The following is a 17,473-nucleotide window of genomic DNA, read 5'->3' as shown; positions in this document are numbered from 1 at the left end:
GTGCCTTTTTGTCCCCGGATCGAGTGAAGCGCCCTTCCCTGGGGAAGGGCTAGGAGAGCTTTCCTTGGCCCCGGGCCGTGGGGTGGCTAGTGTTCCCCGGATTGCGGTGGGGAGGGGAAAGAAGGCGGCCGGCGGGATGCGGCAGTCGCATCACTTGGGAGGGGCGTCCCGGTATGAAGAAGGGCGGCCCTGGGGCTGGGTGTCGCGCCTCGGTCCCGCGTACAAAGGCTCGGGCCGCGCGGCCGCGTAAGCTGCCCTGGTTCGTTTCCGGGACCTCGTGGGTTTGCTGGGGGCCGAGTGCTGAGGCCCCGCAGGGGGGCTCCCTCCCAGTTCGAGGTCTCCGCCTTCCGGGGATCGCGGACCTCTCCCCAGGGCGCCAGGGGGCGCTGCCGGCGACACCGCTGAGCCGCCGACCGCGTCCCGGGGGAGGAGCCGCTCCCGCCGCGGTCCCTGACGCCACGCTCAGGAACCCGGAAGCGGCGGCCAGGCGGCTGAAAGAAGCCGGCCCCCCGCAGCCCGGCCATGCAACCCTTGGCTGTGGGGCCCGTCCTGGCCTCAGCCTCGGCTGCCGCCAGGGAGCCCCGGCTGGCCCGCTGGTTGCGCTGTGGTAGCGGCATCCTGGCGCACTTGGTGGCCTTAGGCTTCACCCTCTTCCTGACCGTGCTGTCCCGGCCCGGGACCAGTGAGTAAGGGTGGGACGGAGGTGGAGGAGAGGGGCGGGGCCGCGGAAGAAGGAAGGGCCGACTCCCGATGGGGTGGGGCTAAGGAGCGAGGGGTGGAGTAAGATTCTTTGGGGGCGGGACTAGAGAACGAATGAAGGGCAGACTTCCAGTGGGATGGGGATACGGAGGGAGGGAACGGGGCAGGGCAGGTCCTTGGGGGTGGGGCCAGAGAATGAATGAAAGTCAGTTTCCAGTGGGATGGGGCCAGAGGGAGAGGGACAGGGCACAGCGGTTATTTAGAGGTGGGGCTGGAGAATGAATGAAAGGCAGACTTCCATTGGGATGAGGCTAGAGAGGAAGGGGCAGGGCAGAGCAGGCTCTTGGGGGCGGAGCCAGAGAATGTACGATGGACCGGCTTCCAGTGGGATGGGGTCAGAGAGGGAGGGGGCAGGGCAGAGCGGGCTCGTAAGGGCGGGGTCGGAGAATGAATGAAGCACAGGCTTGCAGTGAGATGGGGTCAGAGAAGGAGGAGCAGGGCAGAACAAGCTCTTGGGGACGAGGCCAGAGAATAAACGAAGGACTGGCTTTCAGTGAGATGGGGTCAGAGAGGGAGGGGCAGGGCAGAGCTGGTCCTTGGGGCGGGGTCAGAGAATGAATGAAGGGCAGGCTTCCAGTGGGGCGGGGCTAAGAAGAGAGGAGCAAGCTCCTGCGGGGTGGGACTAAGGAATGAAGGGTCTTCCCTGGAAAGGTGAAGGGTCTGGAGTCCTTGACCTGAGATGATGATCAGTTCAAGGACCTGGGAATGTTTATATTCTGGGGCAGGAGAAGACCGTGGAGGCGGGACATCTGCGTTCAGATACTGTTAGGCTGCCACGTGGAGGCGTGGTTAGTCTTGCTCAGTCTGGCCCCAGGGGGTCAAGAACCATGTGGGTGCTGCTGCGGGTAGAAGTTGTAGAGAGCCTGATTTAAGCTTTATGGCCGGAGAAACTCCATAAGGCATCGAGCTGTTCAAAAATGGAACGGGTTGCCTTGGGGGGCGGGGCGGGGATCCTCCTCCTAACGCCATCCGGCAGAAGCTGGATGACCACTTGTCTGGATTTCTTTTGTGCTGGGCTTGGGCTAGTTGGGCATTTTAACTCTCAAGTTCAGTGATTCTGAACGAAGGGTTAACCCACCGGTGGTATGTGTGGGGGGGAGGGGCGCCCTCCTGCGGGAGGGGCTAGAAACCAAGGGTCCTGGGGTTCCTGAGAGTTGGAGCCAGGGAAGGGGCAGCTTCAAGATTGTGGAACTAGAGAGATGGGGCTGAGGTGGGAGAAGAGAAGGTCCTGGGAATGAGGCCTGGAATGAAGCGAGGACAGGGTTTCAGGGTTGGGGCAGGGAGGGACAGGCTTTTGGGGATGGGCCTAGAGAAGCAGGGGTGGGACAGAGAAGGTTCCATAGAGTAGGTACAAAGAGGAAAGACTGGACAACCACTGGAGTCAAGGAAGAAGTTTGGAAATTGATTCCCTGGGGTGAGACTGGAGGGTATGTGTAGGGGGGTTGGGAGGAGGGAGGTTTCTGGGTTTGGGACCAGGGAGGGATATGGGTAGGACCAGTGATTGGAGAAATGAGGCCAGAGAAGGAGGAGCAGATCTTTGGGATATGGCCATTGATGGGGTGGAGCCATAGAAAGAAAGGTAGGTTCTGAGGAGCTGAGCCAAGGAGGGTCAGGGAGTGGGGAGGAGAGTTTCCTGGGGATGGGCAGGCTCCTTGGGATTCAGGCTAGAGAGGACTCTCTTGAGGATTGAGGTCAGCAAGGGAGAGGAGAGGAGGGGTAGGTAACTTAGGAGCCAGTGAGGGAAGGGCAGGCTGTAAGGCAGGAGGGATGGCTGCTTGGGGCCAGCTTGCTTATTCAAAGTGTGGGAGGGAAGAGTATAAGATCCTAGAGAAAAGTGTGAGTTTGGGGGGAGGGGGTGTTGATGCCAAGGCAACCTCATATGAGGGGCAGAGTTCTCCAAAGACAGGGATAATGTGGGGAAGAATGCTGAAGTAAAATGGAGGCCCAGCCACTAGGACCCAGCAAGGACTTGGGTACTAGGGATCATGAGTGCGTTAGGTGGTTTCTTTTACCCCGGCATTCTTGGTCACAATTTGGGCTAGAAATCTCTTAGTGGGTGGGCTCCCTTGGGATGAAAAGATAGCCCTGGGATAGGGGAATGGAGTTGAGTGGCTCTTAGCCTGTTTTTTTTTATTTCCAGGTCTCTTTTCTTGGCACCCTGTGTTCATGGCCTTGGCGGTGAGTTTGAATTTTTCATTCAAATCCTTTCCTCTTTGCTATGGCTTGTGTCCTTAGGTTTCTCAGCCTCCTTCCCCTCTGAGTGGGAGCTGGAGTGGCAGTCATTTGGGATATCAAAACTGGCCTCAGAGGATAATCCTTTCCCACTTCTGGGGTCTTTAGGGAAGCAATGTTGTTATACCCTCTCTCTCCTCCCTCCAATGGGGATCAGCAGTCTAGACGCTTTCCCTAACACCCACATTCTCGACTGTTCTGTGGCCTTGGGGATCTGTCTTCTTGGTTAGGTGACCTTCTTGTTACCTATGTTCCCTCCTGTTAGGGAGATGCCTCTCTACTCTCCCCTTTGTTTCTCCTTTCTGGGGGACTGGGCCGTTAAAGATGTCCTCATTTGTATTTACAGTTCTGCCTGTGCATGGCTGAAGCCATCTTGCTCTTCTCTCCTGACCACTCACCGTTCTTCTTCTGCTCACGCAAGGCTCGGATCCGACTACACTGGGCAGGGCAGACGTTGACCATCCTGTGTGCTTTCCTGGGCCTGGCCTTCATCATTTCCAGCAGGACCCGAAGTGAGCTGCCCCATCTTGTATCTTGGCACAGCTGTGTGGGGACTCTGACACTGTTGGCGACCATCGGGCAGTCCTTGTGTGGGCTCAGCCTCCTCTGCCCCCGGGCAGCCAGGGTCTCTCGTGTGGCTCGCCTCAAACTCTACCACCTAACATTTGGGCTGGCGGTCTATCTGATGGCCACGCTTACCGTGCTCTTGGGCATGTACTCGGCATGGTTTCAGGCCCAGATCAAAGGAGTTGCTTGGTACCTCTGCTTGTTCCTGCCTGTCTATCCAGCCCTGGTGATCATGCATCAGATCTCCAGTGCATATTTGCCAAAGAAGAAAATGGAAATCTGATTTTGAGCTCCTGCCTGGACCCCCTCCCTTTTCCCCTTAGCCCCCTCCTCCCCAGGGGAGGGCAATTGCTTTCCTCTTATGTGACTTTTCCTAAGTTATTCCTCCAACCCATCGAGGCAGCCTGGCATTTGAGAAACCCAAGTTGCTGTTGGGTGGTGGTTGAAAAGTCCAGAAATAGAATAACATTAGAATTGGGTGAAAGAGGGAGGTGGTGGTGAGTAGAGAGCCTAGCCCCCAGCTTGCTAACTGAAGTCAGGGGCATTGTGAAGAACTGGGCTTTCTCAGTAGTTAGTTTAGATTATTGAGGGGTGAGGTTATATTTGGTTATGAAGGGAAGCTAGGGTTGGATGCATATCCCAATCCGCTGAAGAGATGGAGTCAGGAGACCCAGTTACTCCTCATTCCAACTCTGTCACAAACCAGCTGGGTGGCTTTGGGTCAGCTTTCAGGTTCTGGTGAGGACCTCCCCTTTTTCACCTGTTGATTGAGGGCATTGTATCAGAGTTATCTCTAAGTTTCTATTGAACTCCAAGATGTCTATCATTCTGTGAGGTTGGCCTTGAGGAGGACATCTCTACCCTCCTATGACACATCCCTTGGTGCGCTTGTCCTAGAGACAGACCTTCATGGGGCAGGGCTGCCTAGACAATGGGGTTGACCTAGGGTGGTCATTCTTATCTTTACTTTTGGGCTGCCTCCAGTGGAGGGAAAGAATGTGTACATGGGGCCTCTTCTCAGGCACAGAGGGACCAGGCTTTGTAGATGGAAAGGGACCAGGTCATGTTGGGGTCTGGTGTCCTATGCTTCAGGTGGTAAAGCACTAGAGTCACTTTAATACTTTGGCAGGGGTGTGTGGGGGGAATCAAAACACAGCCATCCCTTTCTCTGGCCGGCTTTGACCCCAGCCTGCCCAAGGTTTCAGAACTCGTCAGCATTTTGGGGACTTGAGGACTGAGTGCTGTCTTAAGGGTGGGTTTCATGGTAATGAGCCTGTGCTCAGCTGGGGCTTGCTGGGTTTTCTCTTTCCCCTTATGTACTCTCCCAACAGTCTCAGTCCTTTGCTTTTGTCCTTCTTAGGGCTTAGGTTCTTGCCTTAGCAAAGTCTCTTGAGAGATCAAGAGAGGTTGGATGGACCCTTCTTAGGGCTGGGGGTGTGCTGAAATGGACAGATGTATGTGAGGGTTGGCTTGTAGGTTAAAGGGCAAAAAAGTGGGGGGGGTAGCCCCTTGATCCAGCTTCTCTTTGCTCTTCCTCTTTCCTCATTTTCTGGTCCTTCCTTAGACCCCATGTCTTGCCATACTGCATCTTGGGTGGTCAGGGTTTTGGCCTAGGGTTCCTGATTGATTGAATTTGGTGCTAGGTGTCAAGGAATAGACTTTTCTAAAGTGATGTCTCCTCACTGTGGTTCCCTTTCCTTTGTGTCACATACTTAACTGGCAAACAGTGGTCCCCTAACTGGTATATTTTAGTCCATCTTAGCCTAGGAGTACAGCAAGACTTTGGGAAAGTCCACTGCAGAAGGGACTTAAGGCAGGGCCTTGGGAACTCAGGGAATCCCCAGAAGGACTGGAGTGAAGGACCAGAAAAGGATATTGGTGCTGGAGCTTAGCCTTCTGGTAATAGTGGATCAGTGGCCTTTGAGATGAAGTTCTTAGATACCTGTGTGGCAGGTTCCCGGTGCCAGTGTGGGGCATCAGCAGGGTGAGAAGGAATAATCTCCAGGACACAGAATAGGAGAGAGGAGGGTGGAAGGCCCTTCCGAATGGGACATTGTTCCCAGGCATATGAAGTGGCCAAGGTGCCTCTGATGACTGCAGATGAGCGATCTGCAGGGTTAGGTTCTGTCCCTGGCAGCCTTTGTGCCCTTCCTGCTTTCTACATCCTTCTAAACTGGAAATTTGTGGGGGAACCTTAGTTTTGCTGAGCAGAAAGGGAAAGCACTGTCCTTCATAGTTTGTGTTTTGCTTTGATGTTGGAAAAGGGTAGTTACTAGGGCAAGGGCAAGGGAGGGTTCGTGGGTACTAGGCAGACCTGCAGGAACTGGTCTTGGCATGGTGTTGTCACTCAGACCCAAGTTGTCCAGTCTCATTTCCTCCCCCTCCTTGCCTCACTCGTCCTGGGCACCACCACCCTTCTGACCTGTGCTAAGTGTGGGGACAATGTCCTAATTGCTCCTTCCAGAGGGAGAAGCTATGTGGCCAAGCAGGTCTGGTCTGAGAGCTAAACAGTGGCGCTGCAATGAAGTCTGAGCTTGACTGGTGTGTTGTAACCTCCCAGGTGGTGAGGGGGCGGGCAGGCGGGTGTGTTGACAGCCAGCCAGCAGTTTGCGTGGGCTGTGCCAGCTGATGTCTATTCCCGGCCCTAGATGGGGAGAAGCCATTTCTGTTCTGCAAGAGGACGGGCCCCAGCTGCCACGGCCTTCCGGCATCTTCCACCCCTCTATGCCCCCGGCGGGCTTGGAGAGCCAGGGACATGCTTGAGGCAGATTGTGGAAGGCCCAGTTTGGCTGGCTGGCTGGCTGGCTGTAATATGGGCAGTAGATCACCAGAGGGAGCCCTCTTCCTTGGCAGAAGTTATCTCCCTCTCCCCCCCGCCCCCCTTTCCACCTGGCTTCCTATCCAGCCACAGCAGCTGGACCCCCATTAGCCCTCGGTGCCAGGGCTCTGTCCTTCCAGCTGGGACGGTAGTAGCTGCCGGCTGTTTGTAGCTCTCTCCTCCACCCCTCCTTTCCTGCTTTCTCCATCTGGGATGCTTGGCTTCATAGAAGGGAGACAGAGGCCCATGGCTGACTACTGTCCCCTTCACCATAGCCCTGTGACTAGGGAGGGCTGCTAGTAATCAGGCTTTTTTTTTTTTAAGTTAGAGCGCTTGGATCTCAAAAAAATTTGCATGTTATTTGCACAAACTTGTGTATTAGGATCACTACACTCTGAATCTCTAGAATAAACCTGTGATTCGGTTCAAAGTAAATATTAAGGGTACCAGATGTATAAAATATAGAGGCTTTTGAAACCAAGCCATTTAATTCAATCCTAGATTAAGATACTTTCCTCTGCACCTCTCTGGGCTCCATTGCTCCCTCATTCAGCTTCCCCTTGAACAGACAATGGGAGTTGGTGCTTCTGGCCCCCAGGCACGCCTTTAGCCACAGCTACTCTGTGCTCTTGAAGAGGGGAGGCCCACTGGGCCTGTTTCTTCTCTTCCTTCTATTTCCCACCATCCTGCCATCTGACAGCATCCTCCTCTCCCTGACCTCCCACCTTATTCCTGGGGTTGTCCTATCCCTTTTCTTTGATTTTCATTCTTCCCCTCCCCCCTCCCTCCTGTGTGCAGATTCTACATAGCCTCTTTTTGAAACCTCAATGTGGGAGATCCAGGCCCCCTCCCTGAGACAGCTGGCTGCTGTGCCAAGGTCTGTTCAGAATTAATAATAATCATTAGCTGACATGGTGCTGGTGCCTTTCAGCTCCAGATCTCTAAGCACTTTGCAGGCTGAGTCAGGCAGCCCTCATATCTCCTCCTCCCCACCCTCACCCCCCCCTCCCCACCCTGCTGTGGGGTGGTATCTTGGTGCGAAGGAAACAAGGAATCTTATCTCCTAGCCTTTCATTGAGGATATTTTCCTTTCTGAGTGGGAAAATAGAGTCCTGGTGTAATAACAGGACTTTTAGGCCCAAAGACAAGGTATAGGGAACAGCAGTGTAAGCATCTAGCTCAGGCTGGCGTCTGAATACCATAGTCCTGCCCTTTCTAAGGGCCCCGTCTTCCGCCTGCTTGTCTGACTTGTGTCCTCTGGTGGGAAGAGAGGGACATCCCAAATCGGGAGGCCTGGGTTGTAATTAGTCCTGAGTTCTGCCACTAAAATGAGCTATGTAACCTTGAGTTCATCACTTAACACCTGCCCCCATCTACCTCGAAAGGTGTTCCAAGGGTTTCTTGGCGAGCAGGAGTCAGATCCAGTGAAGAAAACACTGGGTTCAAGTTCTGCCACTCATTATGTGACCTTGGGCAAGTCACTTAACTGGAACCTGCAAACTCATCTGTAAAATGGGGATAATCTCTTGCACTACCTACCTCATAGGGTGGTTGTGAGGATCCAATCAGGTAATGGTTAGGAAAGTGCTTTGTAACTGTAAATGCTGTATGACTGAGCACTTTAAAATGTATAAAGCACTATATGTATGTAAAGTGGTGGCATTTGATCTTTCTCCTCCTTCTGTTGTGCTCTTCGTGCAGTAGGTGCTCATTAAGTGCCTGTTGTGATGATGGGTATCTCCTGAAGGTCTCCTTCATTATCCTTTGCAGGTTGGGCCTTTTCTCTCTGGGGACCCAAGACCTTGTCTGGTTGTTTCATTTTGCCAGCCTCAAGCTTTGGAACTGGGATCACAATCTCCCTCTTCCCTAAAGCTTTCTATTGAAATTAGAAGGAAAAAAAAGCCATGAAAGCAGTTCCATTTGCATTAGGGAAAGAATAATTTCCATGCCATTCGTCTGAGAGTAGCCAGTAACTCTGCCAGGGGTAGAAGCAGAGGGGCAAGAGCGGCGTAGCAGCAGAGACCCAAGTATTCATTTTTCATCCCAATTGTTTCTCCTTGTCCCAGGATCCACGAATGAAACTACGGTTGGGCATTTTGGGCCGTGCAGTCCTTGCCAGCATGGGGCATGAAGACATGAGCCAATATTCAGCTGAATGGACTAATGTTATTGCCAGCCAGAGCCTGTGCTGGAGGCTGGTTTGGTTTACACAGCCAATAGAGGCCAGGCTAGTTTTAGGAGAGGGAATGATCCAGAGGATGGAGCTTGGAGAGTAGGCAGAGCAAAACAGTGTCCTGAGAGCCCCGAGCCCCTGGAATGGTTCAGGCTGACCCAAGATCCATCTCAAGGACTAGGGACCAGGATTCTATTCATCTATTTGGCTCATTGTCAGAATTTCCTGGAGCCAAGTAACTTTTTTTTTCCCCTTCTCCCTCTTTGGTTTGCCACCTACCTTAGAGTACCTTGCTATATCAAGGGATAAATAAAGGTGAGTGGTACCCTGATCCTCTAGACACGGAACGGATTCCAACACTGACCTAGTGACCAAGAGAGGCTTCTGGACACAGTTAGGCATTAGGCTGCACACATAAGCTCAGTGGTCATTGGGGTGACACCGTTCAGGGAAATGGTGGTGGGGTTGAGGAGGAAGTGGTATAAAGCACTCTGGACTCAGCATCTGCTAGGCACCCCACCCCCCTTTTGGGCAGTAGGGACTTCTCCCATCTATGTCAACGTTGGGCCAGTTCCATCCCCTCAGTGTGATACAAGCTTCTTTAGGGTAGGGATTTGTTCCGTTTTATTGCCACGTTCCTAGCACTATGCCTCACACATAGCAAGCCCTTAATAAATGCTCGCTGGATCAGAATTAATCACTTTTAGAATTTCTAGGTTCAACATGGGCTTGTTTTTTGAACAGGCAATTCCCTCTAGGCCATGGCTTCACCGGTCTGTGTTCCAAAGGCAACAGCCGTGCCAAAGCAAGGCTGAAAGGCTGTGGGGGTGAATGTAGGGTCTTCATTGTGTCTCAAGCTCTTGACCTTTCTCATCTGACATAGGAATGATGAAGAGGCTTGACTCTGGCAGATGATTTAGCTTTCCTCTCAGTACCCTGGAGAGGGAGAGTTCAGCACAGGCTTAAGAGCTCACCGTGGCTAGTACAGAGAAGCTGCCAGCCCTGCTGCTGGAGCCTAAGCCTTTTCTACATTGTAGGTGGGAGGAGAGAGGCTTGCCTATTGGTTTCCTGGGAAACAAGATAAGCAATAAAGGGACTGCAGTTGCAAAGAAGGAAGGAGTTCATAGATCAGGCTGGGGAGAGAGGAGAGCAGATTTCTGGCTGGGAGACTCCTAGGACTCTTACCCTATCTTTCTCCATTCTGAGATGAGGCAGCTGTTGTACGGATCCCCAGCAGTGCTCCAGAGGAACCAAAGCCAGAGGGAACAGCATTGTATCTAATGAGCAGGATGACAAATGCCAGCCAGGATCTGAGAAACTGTTTATGGGCAAAGACCAAGAGCTAGTGCTCTAAAGCCGCTTAGGACTATGTAAAGAGGAGCACCAAAGCAGGCTCAGGGACACTCTCCTGTGACTTCAGCCTTTGGATAATATGGTCCCTTGGCTGAAAGGGCTTCCTAAAAACAATGCTGTTAATTACTCAAATTATTCAGACTTCCTAACTTATTCCTTATACTGTTTCCGTTCTACCCTATTGCGGTACCTTCTCCTTTAAGAAGGACAAAAAGCTATGAGGAGCCAGAAAATGTGTTAAGTTCAGGTTGGGGAAATCTATTCTGGTTTCTAACAGAATACAAGTGCTAAAAAAAGGTGGGGATTGTACCTCTGTCCCAGGCAATGCCCAGCACATATTACTAGCCTATGCAACGGAAGTTCCATGGTCTAAGGTAATATAAAGTGAAATTTTTTGAAAGTGAGTTAAGTTCCAACAACCTGGTATTATTTAACACAATCCAAACATTTTTCATAGTAGGTAATGAATAACACACTCGGGCGTGCTGCCTGAGCCGGAGTGACTTCAGGGCCCAGACCAGAACTGCATCACAATACAGCCAGCCTTGAAGACAGGTGCAGTGTGGGCTGTCGGCAGGCCGACTAGAGAGCAGAGCAGTGATTCGGGCCACTGAAGCAGGTCTGCTCAGTGCAGTGCCTGGAAAAGCACTGCTGTCTGTAGGTTTTCCAGTTATTAAATTCTCACTTGCCAGAATTTGTTATTTACGAAGATCCATGTTCATGCCCGAGATCTGTATCCTGCCCTAGGATCAACAACCCCTCTTTTCCCCACACTTCACGTCCCCTTGGGGAACAGTGGGCCCTACTCACAGCTGACATAGCTACTACAGAAATAAATCAGTCACAAACCAACACGGGGCAGACTCATGCCTGGTTTAATGATCACTGTCTATTCTTCAGAGCAGAGGCTCAGACAGATGGTGGAGTCAGGAGGCTTCGGGGTCTGCCAGCCTGGATGTACACAAGTAGGAGGAGAGGGAACCTGGACACAAAGGGCCCCGTTTGCTTTGCCAGCAAGGGTACGAGGGCTGTTGGGGGAGGGGAGGCACAGAAACGCACAGTCAGATTCAATATGCTTTGAGCTACCTGCTCTTCTTTCTCAGTTCCTTTCTGAGAATCCCAGAAACACAAGAAAAAAAGATAACACATAAACAGATTGTGCAGCCATGTCATAATCAGTCTGCAGGGACACCTGCTTCCAAGGCCCTGATGGTCCTCTTCATAGGGCACCAGTAAACAAACCCCTATAATGGTAAGTACTTCCTAGGCAGGAAGCCATTTGGGGGTGTATCAACAGGAATCAGGGTAGGGCCTGCCAGCCAGAAGTACATCTATTCGTTAACAAGTCCTGGAGAAACAGGGGCTTTCTTCATTTTTGCAGGGAGTTCAGTCTGCTGGCCAGTTAACTAGCCAGAGGCCTAGGTCCAGGGAATGCTCCCAGGATCCACTGCATGATTTTTCTGGAGGTTCTCAGAACCTCAGAGTTCAGCCTCAAAACAAACAAACAAAAAAACCACCTCAAGAAGTTAAGACTTGCCCAGGTTCCCTGACAAATCTGAGAATAGATTCCAAGTTCTTAGGAAAGAAATGTCCCTTAAGGCCTTTGGAAGACAACCAATCACAGGAAATTCAGTTTTTACTCTTTCCTGCTATCCCTAGCTGATGACAGGGATCCTCAGTCTTCTCACGGCACCTGACTAGGAAGAGGCAGCATAGAGAGCCTTGGCCAACAAACTTCCAAGAGGAATACCATTTTGGGATCTCACAGCTACTGCCTAAGGATTCCTCAGAGCAAAGTGAAATTTCCAAGGAGCTGAGGGCCCAGCTATGGCTTCCAACTCTTCCTTCCCCCCCACCCCCCAAGCATTTTCCAAACACCAGCAAGTGTAGGAAAGTCACAGGGGTGCAGTGATCATAGAATAATAATACTAGCTCATACTTAGGGCTCTAAGGTTTGCAAAGCACTTTATAGTATCTTATTTAACCCTCACAACAACCCTGTGAGGTAGGTGTTATCCCCAATTTACAGATGAGGAAAGACAGAGAAGTTGGGTGAAACCCAAGATTGTACAGCTAGCGTCTGGTTCAAATTCCAAGTTCAGGTCTCCACCACCCCCCCCCGTGCTGTGATGCCTCTCTGAAAAGGGGGGACGCTCCAGAAACTTCAAGGAGGGGAAAGTCTGAGTGGTTTTATACTGAAAGGGTATTGCAGGACCATCAGGATGCCTCTGCTGGAATGCGGTATATTTTTAAAGCTGTGTGAATGTGGGGATAACTCTGTGGGTACTGGAGGATATCAAAGGAGACACACTGTCTAGGTCAATGCCAAAATGCTGGTGTGCATGCATACCTATAAGTGCTAAGTAACTGGGGGAAATGCTGCATCTCTCTACTGTATAAACTGCTGATAAGAGGTGGAAGGCAGTGTGAAGAGCCCAAGGATGGATGGGGGCAGCATCTCAAGCACTAGTGCCCCTGCCCTACTCTTAACAGGTGGATGGAACTAGACCTTGTCCAAGTGACAGGCGACCTTTGCCCTGTATGTGTGACCCTATACAAGCCACTGAACCTCTTGAGGCTTGTTTCCAACTGTGAAATGATGGAAAGGTCCCTTTCATATCTGAATCTCTGGTCCTATGATTCTCCCCGGAGATGCGAAGTTAGGAATGCCTCCTACTGAGGCCCAGAAAGCAGTTCAAATGCCCGGAGAGAGCATCCCTGGTCTGAGAGCCAAGTGGGAGACGGCAGGGCCAGCACTGATAGGGGAAGAAGCGGACTGAAAAATGTAGAGAAAAATATATCTACTCTTCCCCATCTCCAACCTTTGCCTCAGATGCTCAGAATAACCTTGCCAAGACTGTGGTCCACTTAAATGCTGCTGAAAAGACCAGCACAGAGGGTCTGAGAGAGGAGCTGGAGTGCACAGCCATCTTCTTGATCCCCAAGCTAGTGTCCAACCTTAGAAGAACTCTTTGCCACACACCGCCCCCCGCCCCAGACCCATGGCCTGTCAGGAAGTCCAATCACTGTTCAGACTTCAGGCGTGGGGAGACTTCAGTGAGAAGGGCAAAGGTGGCAGCATCAGCTGCCCGTTTAGGTTTGACTCAACTTATCTGACCTAGAGTAGGACTGCTTGCAAGTTGGGTCAAGTACAGGCCTTTAAGCACATACATACCCCAGACTGTCCATTCTAGGACAGGCCATCCCTCGCAAGCCTTGTGCACAGTTAAATTCCTTACTCTAGCCTTGCAGCAGGTGAGAACTAAGAGTTAAGACCACTGCCCCGGATTTTTAGAGCCGGTCAACCTAGACCTGAGAAGGAAACCTTGGCAATTCGAGGATGCTTCACATTATGATTCCCTCTCCCTTCACCCAAACACTCATCCACTCATGAGGATCTCTGGCCCTCTTTGGTTCCTCCCCTCACTGCACTGTACAGAGAAAGCTCATCTCTCACCAAAGCTTGCTGATAAAAACTGCTGAAGGGACAGCAAGAGAAGAAAACTAGATAGACCAAACAAGGTTTTACAAAATGGAGGCTAATTTGGCCTCATCTTTATAAAAGGCAGTTTCCTTCATGTCCTCCCACTCCCAACCTCCACCCCAATCATCTTACACACCATGCCTGTGGTAGGCACCTGCACAGGCCCTGCCTGAGGAGATGAAATTAGGAGACCCCAGAGCACAAATGCACAGCAGAGACAGACCAGGGAGTCAGAATCCCTAGTGTTCTCACCAGGAATAGGTTTTGAGGTGTTCTCCTAAGCTATGACCCAAATAGCCTAGTTCATACCAACCAGCACCTTGTACCAATGGATAATCCCCCATGTCACACTCATTACATGGCTGCCTTCTATAAGCTTATACCAGTTACAATGGCTCCCTAGTTTGCCATGGGATCATGCTGGTTATTTGCTTCTGTGATGCAGTCATCTACTTAATTCTTCTTGGGAAAGAGAAGGAAGGTGGAAAAGTTTCAGAACAGCTTTGGGGGGTTGCTCTTGATTCAGGGGTCTTTTCTTGGTTCCTACCCCATTTCTTAAGGTTTTCAATTCCCCTGTCTATGAGATGTAGGTTCCTAACCAAAGAGGATATACCCGAACCTGAAACTACTAGAATTATGCCAACTGCCCAAATCTGCTTCCATTTTAGTCCCACCCCAAATCCCTGGGTAGAGGGTGGAAGAAGACATTGAAAAAAAAATCCCATTTTTCTTTCAAATGTTTGGATAATGACCACTCTTTTATGGGGCCAAAGATGACATGGTAAAAGCTGAGGGAATCTATTTCTCACTAGACCCACCTGTCTTAGTTAGACATGTTCCTTCATCATCAGCTGAACTTGCTAGAACTTTGGATAGGGGTGCAGCATTTGCCTGAGAGTTACAGATCCATATTTGAAAATCTTCTACACCCAGGGATGGAGGTGGGGCTTCTTGCCTGTCGTTGCATCTGTGCACATTTCCCTTGAGGACGGGGGAACCCAGCACCCTCAGGCAGCCCTCTTCTTTCCCCTTACATCCTTTGGAGGTTATCATTACCTCTTTCCTGGGGATCTGCCCATCAACCCCACCCTACTCACACCACAATGGGTGTATCAGAGAAGACTGAACTGACTGATTCTGGATCAGACATTTTCCTCTGGCCTTTGGCCCCCTCAGGTACAGGGAGGGTGTTGCCAGGCTTTAGTTTGCCATTTTGGCCCTGCCCAGGTCCTGTAGGTTCCAGGAAGGCCACTCGACGGTCAAAGCCACTGTCCTTGCCCCCACCACCAGCCATCGGATCATGGTTTGGGGTAGTGCTAAGCATGGAAGAGCTGAGGCTATCTCCCTGATGGCTTGCGGGTCTCTCCCCAGCACGGCACCAGCAGCGGCATGGGGTGAGGTACAGATAGATCAGGACCAGGACCACACTGAGGATACAGCCCACCAGCGTAGTGTAGGCCGTATTGAGAGTGTCATGAGATCCGTGCTGGGTGAAGTTGTGGACCTTCACCTCCACAGACAATGTTTCATTGAACACCTCCCCTACCGCATAGCAGGTATACAATCCCTGGTCCTCAACCCGAATGCGCTTTAACTGAAGGCTACCATCTCCCAACATCAATACCGTGCCGTTGCCCACCTCCGTCAGTACTCTTTCATTGTTTGGTGTTACCCATTCCTTCGTCATCCCCTGCTGCTTGGTGTCACAGCTAATGGTCAAGGTTTCACCCAGGTGGGCTTCAAACGCACACTCCTTGAACTCACTGCAGTTCAGGGTGCTGCTCATGTTGAAGACACTGAGCGTCTTCTTGGAATGTATACAGTACAAATCCTCCTGAAAGTCCATCACTGAGCTCAGCTGACGATACTGCCAGTGTGTGAAGAGCTTGTATATCTCGCAGTCACAGGTGAGGGAGTTGTTATGCAGATACAGTCCATTTTTCATCCAGGCTGGAAGATCCTGCAGATCGGACGTGGGCAACATCTTCAGTTTATTAGAAGACAGATCCAGGAGGGTCAGTTGGGGCAGCTTGGACCTATCCTTGACCAGTTCTACAGGAAAGCGAGCAATCTGGTTCTGGCTCAGATAGAGTTTCTGTAGGTGGACCATGTCATCAAAGGCGCTTCGGTCCACCTCCGTAATTCGGTTGTTGTACAGTAACAATACCTCCAGCTCTTGAAGTTCACTGAAAAGGAACTCATCCAGGGTCCGCAAATGATTGGAGGAGAGGTCCAGGTAGCGCAGCTTGGGCACTGGGGAGAAGGCCTCCGTGGAGATGAAGTATAAGTTGTTATGGCTGAGGAACAGCGAGTGAAGATGGGTCAGGCGTATGGAGGTCCATTGTGCCCGAAGGTGGGTCAAGTTGTTGTGGCTGAGGTCCAGTTGTGCCGTGTAGCGGGGTAGAGACTGTGGAACATTGACCAGCTCTCGCTTGCTGCAGCTGAGGATGTTGCTGGCACAAAGGCAGGCTGTAGGGCAGCTGAGAAGGGAGCGCCCGGTTCTCGCGACCCCAAGGCTAGACAAGAACAGGGACAGGGGCAGGAGCCAGATGCCTCGGCAACCACTCTGGTGTTGCATAGTGTCAATGGTAGGGGGGTTGGAATATCACAGTGGGAGGCCTAGAGGAAAGAGTAACTGGAAATGTTCTAATGGGAAAAGGATTAAGGGAATGGGGGTCATTATCAGGAGGAGCATATTTGCTGAAGTCTAGTCATCAGGGCACATACAGAGAATAAATGGACTGATGTGAGAGAGGTCACTCAGGTCCAATTGCCAGGTACTAGCTAGGTAAGGGGAACCAAAGTTCTCTAAGCAGAGTGGGTGAGAGAAGACAAAGGTTGCCCGGCCTGGGTGGATGTGTCTGTGTGCCAGACCGGTGGGAGGCCAAACAGGTGGACACCGGGAGGTTTTAGAATTCTGGGCTGGGAATCTGGGGACTATCTCTTCAGGGTCTGGCGGGCTGCCACAGACACTCTCTAGTCAGACTGGGTTTGTGGGAGGGTCACAGGAGCTCTCCAGTGTGCTTGGGGTGGGGGTTACAGGACAGTCCGGCCAGGGTCTGGAGATGGGGGGCAGGAAGGAACACACACAGGGCCTGAATGGCCGAGGTCTGGGGGCGGGGCTGTCACAGGTGTTGCTGCTCGAGGTCCTGAGGTCTAGCGCCAAGAGAAAGGCGTCACATGGACTGTTTGTTCAGGATCCTGGGGGCGGCGGAGCCCTTTGCCCAAGGTAGCGGAATCCCAGGGTTGCTGATAAAGGTTTTGGGAAGAAGGGTTACAGGGGGTGTTTGCAGGACTGGGAGGGGACAGCGGGTCTCTCTGACCAGTGACTGGGGACAAACGTCCCAGCGCTGTCTGATCAGAGGCTCTGGGGGAGGGGCCGTTTGCTCAGGGTGGGGGTGGTCTCAGAGCCGTCTGCTAAGGTGGGGGCGTCCCAGGGCGGTTTTTGCTCAGAGGCGGGGTCCGGCGGGTGTCTGCTGGGGGGTGGCGGTGGTCCCGGGGCTGTCTGCTCAGAGCGGGGCGGGGGTGGGGGAGACAGTGGTCCCAGAACTGTTTGCTCGGGGGCGAGGGTCCCAAGGGCGCGCGGCTAGGTCCAGGGCCGGGCGGGGTCACAGCCGCTGCCCCGGTCCGCCCCCCGGAGCGGTCACCATCTCCTCGACCGGGTCGGCCGGGTCAGCCGCACCTGCTGGGCGGGGATGGAGGAGCGCTGGGCCCGCTCCGCGCAGTCCTGCGCGCGCCTCAGAGGCCGGCCTGTGCGGGAGCTCGCGGAGCTCCGGGGCCGGGGATCGGGGCCGGCGGCATCGCTCCCCCCTCCCCGCCCGCCCGCTCTCCGCAGCCGCCTCCTCACCCGCGCCGCTGCCGCCGCAGCCTCTGTCACTGCCTCGGTCACAGCTGTCGCTCGCCGGGAGCCCGCAGACGCCGCCGCCGCCTTCTCCTCCGGCCGGGTCTGCAGCGGGGCCGGGGCTGGAGCCGCAGGAGGCACTGGATCCGAGCAAGCCGGGAGGTGGGGGGGGGGGAGGGCGCGCGCGGAGGCCCGGGGCGCGTGCGCGGGGAGGGGCGGGGGCGCACGTGCGAGTGTTTGTGTCTC

General features: G+C 52.8%; 2 protein-coding genes across 3 annotated transcripts; one reads left to right on the top strand and one right to left on the bottom strand.

Annotated features, from left to right (window-relative positions):
* The first annotated feature begins 522 nt into the window (after nt 1-522).
* LOC118858196 (cytochrome b561 domain-containing protein 1) lies at nt 523-3,841 on the top strand. Of its 2 annotated transcripts, XM_036768683.1 has the most exons (3): nt 523-682; nt 2,900-2,937; nt 3,338-3,841. In XM_036768683.1, exons 1-3 carry the CDS (start codon nt 523-525, stop codon nt 3,839-3,841), a joined length of 702 nt encoding a protein of 233 aa, XP_036624578.1. The 2 variants fall into 2 exon arrangements, with proteins under 2 accessions (XP_036624578.1, XP_036624579.1); XM_036768684.1 differs by lacking the exon at nt 2,900-2,937 and having other exon boundaries at nt 523-537.
* Nucleotides 3,842-10,767: 6,926 nt separating this feature from the next.
* Nucleotides 10,768-16,912, bottom strand: AMIGO1 (adhesion molecule with Ig like domain 1). Its single transcript, XM_036768783.1, has one exon. It carries the CDS (start codon nt 15,962-15,964, stop codon nt 14,480-14,482), a length of 1,485 nt encoding a protein of 494 aa, XP_036624678.1. The 5' UTR covers nt 15,965-16,912; the 3' UTR covers nt 10,768-14,479.
* Between the last annotated feature and the right edge of the window lie 561 nt (nt 16,913-17,473).

Source organism: Trichosurus vulpecula, chromosome 7 (genome assembly GCF_011100635.1).
Source record: "Trichosurus vulpecula isolate mTriVul1 chromosome 7, mTriVul1.pri, whole genome shotgun sequence".
Classification (NCBI taxonomy): domain Eukaryota; kingdom Metazoa; phylum Chordata; class Mammalia; order Diprotodontia; family Phalangeridae; genus Trichosurus; species Trichosurus vulpecula.
Note: the sequence above shows the minus strand (reverse complement) of the source record. Positions and strands in the feature narration are given on the sequence as shown.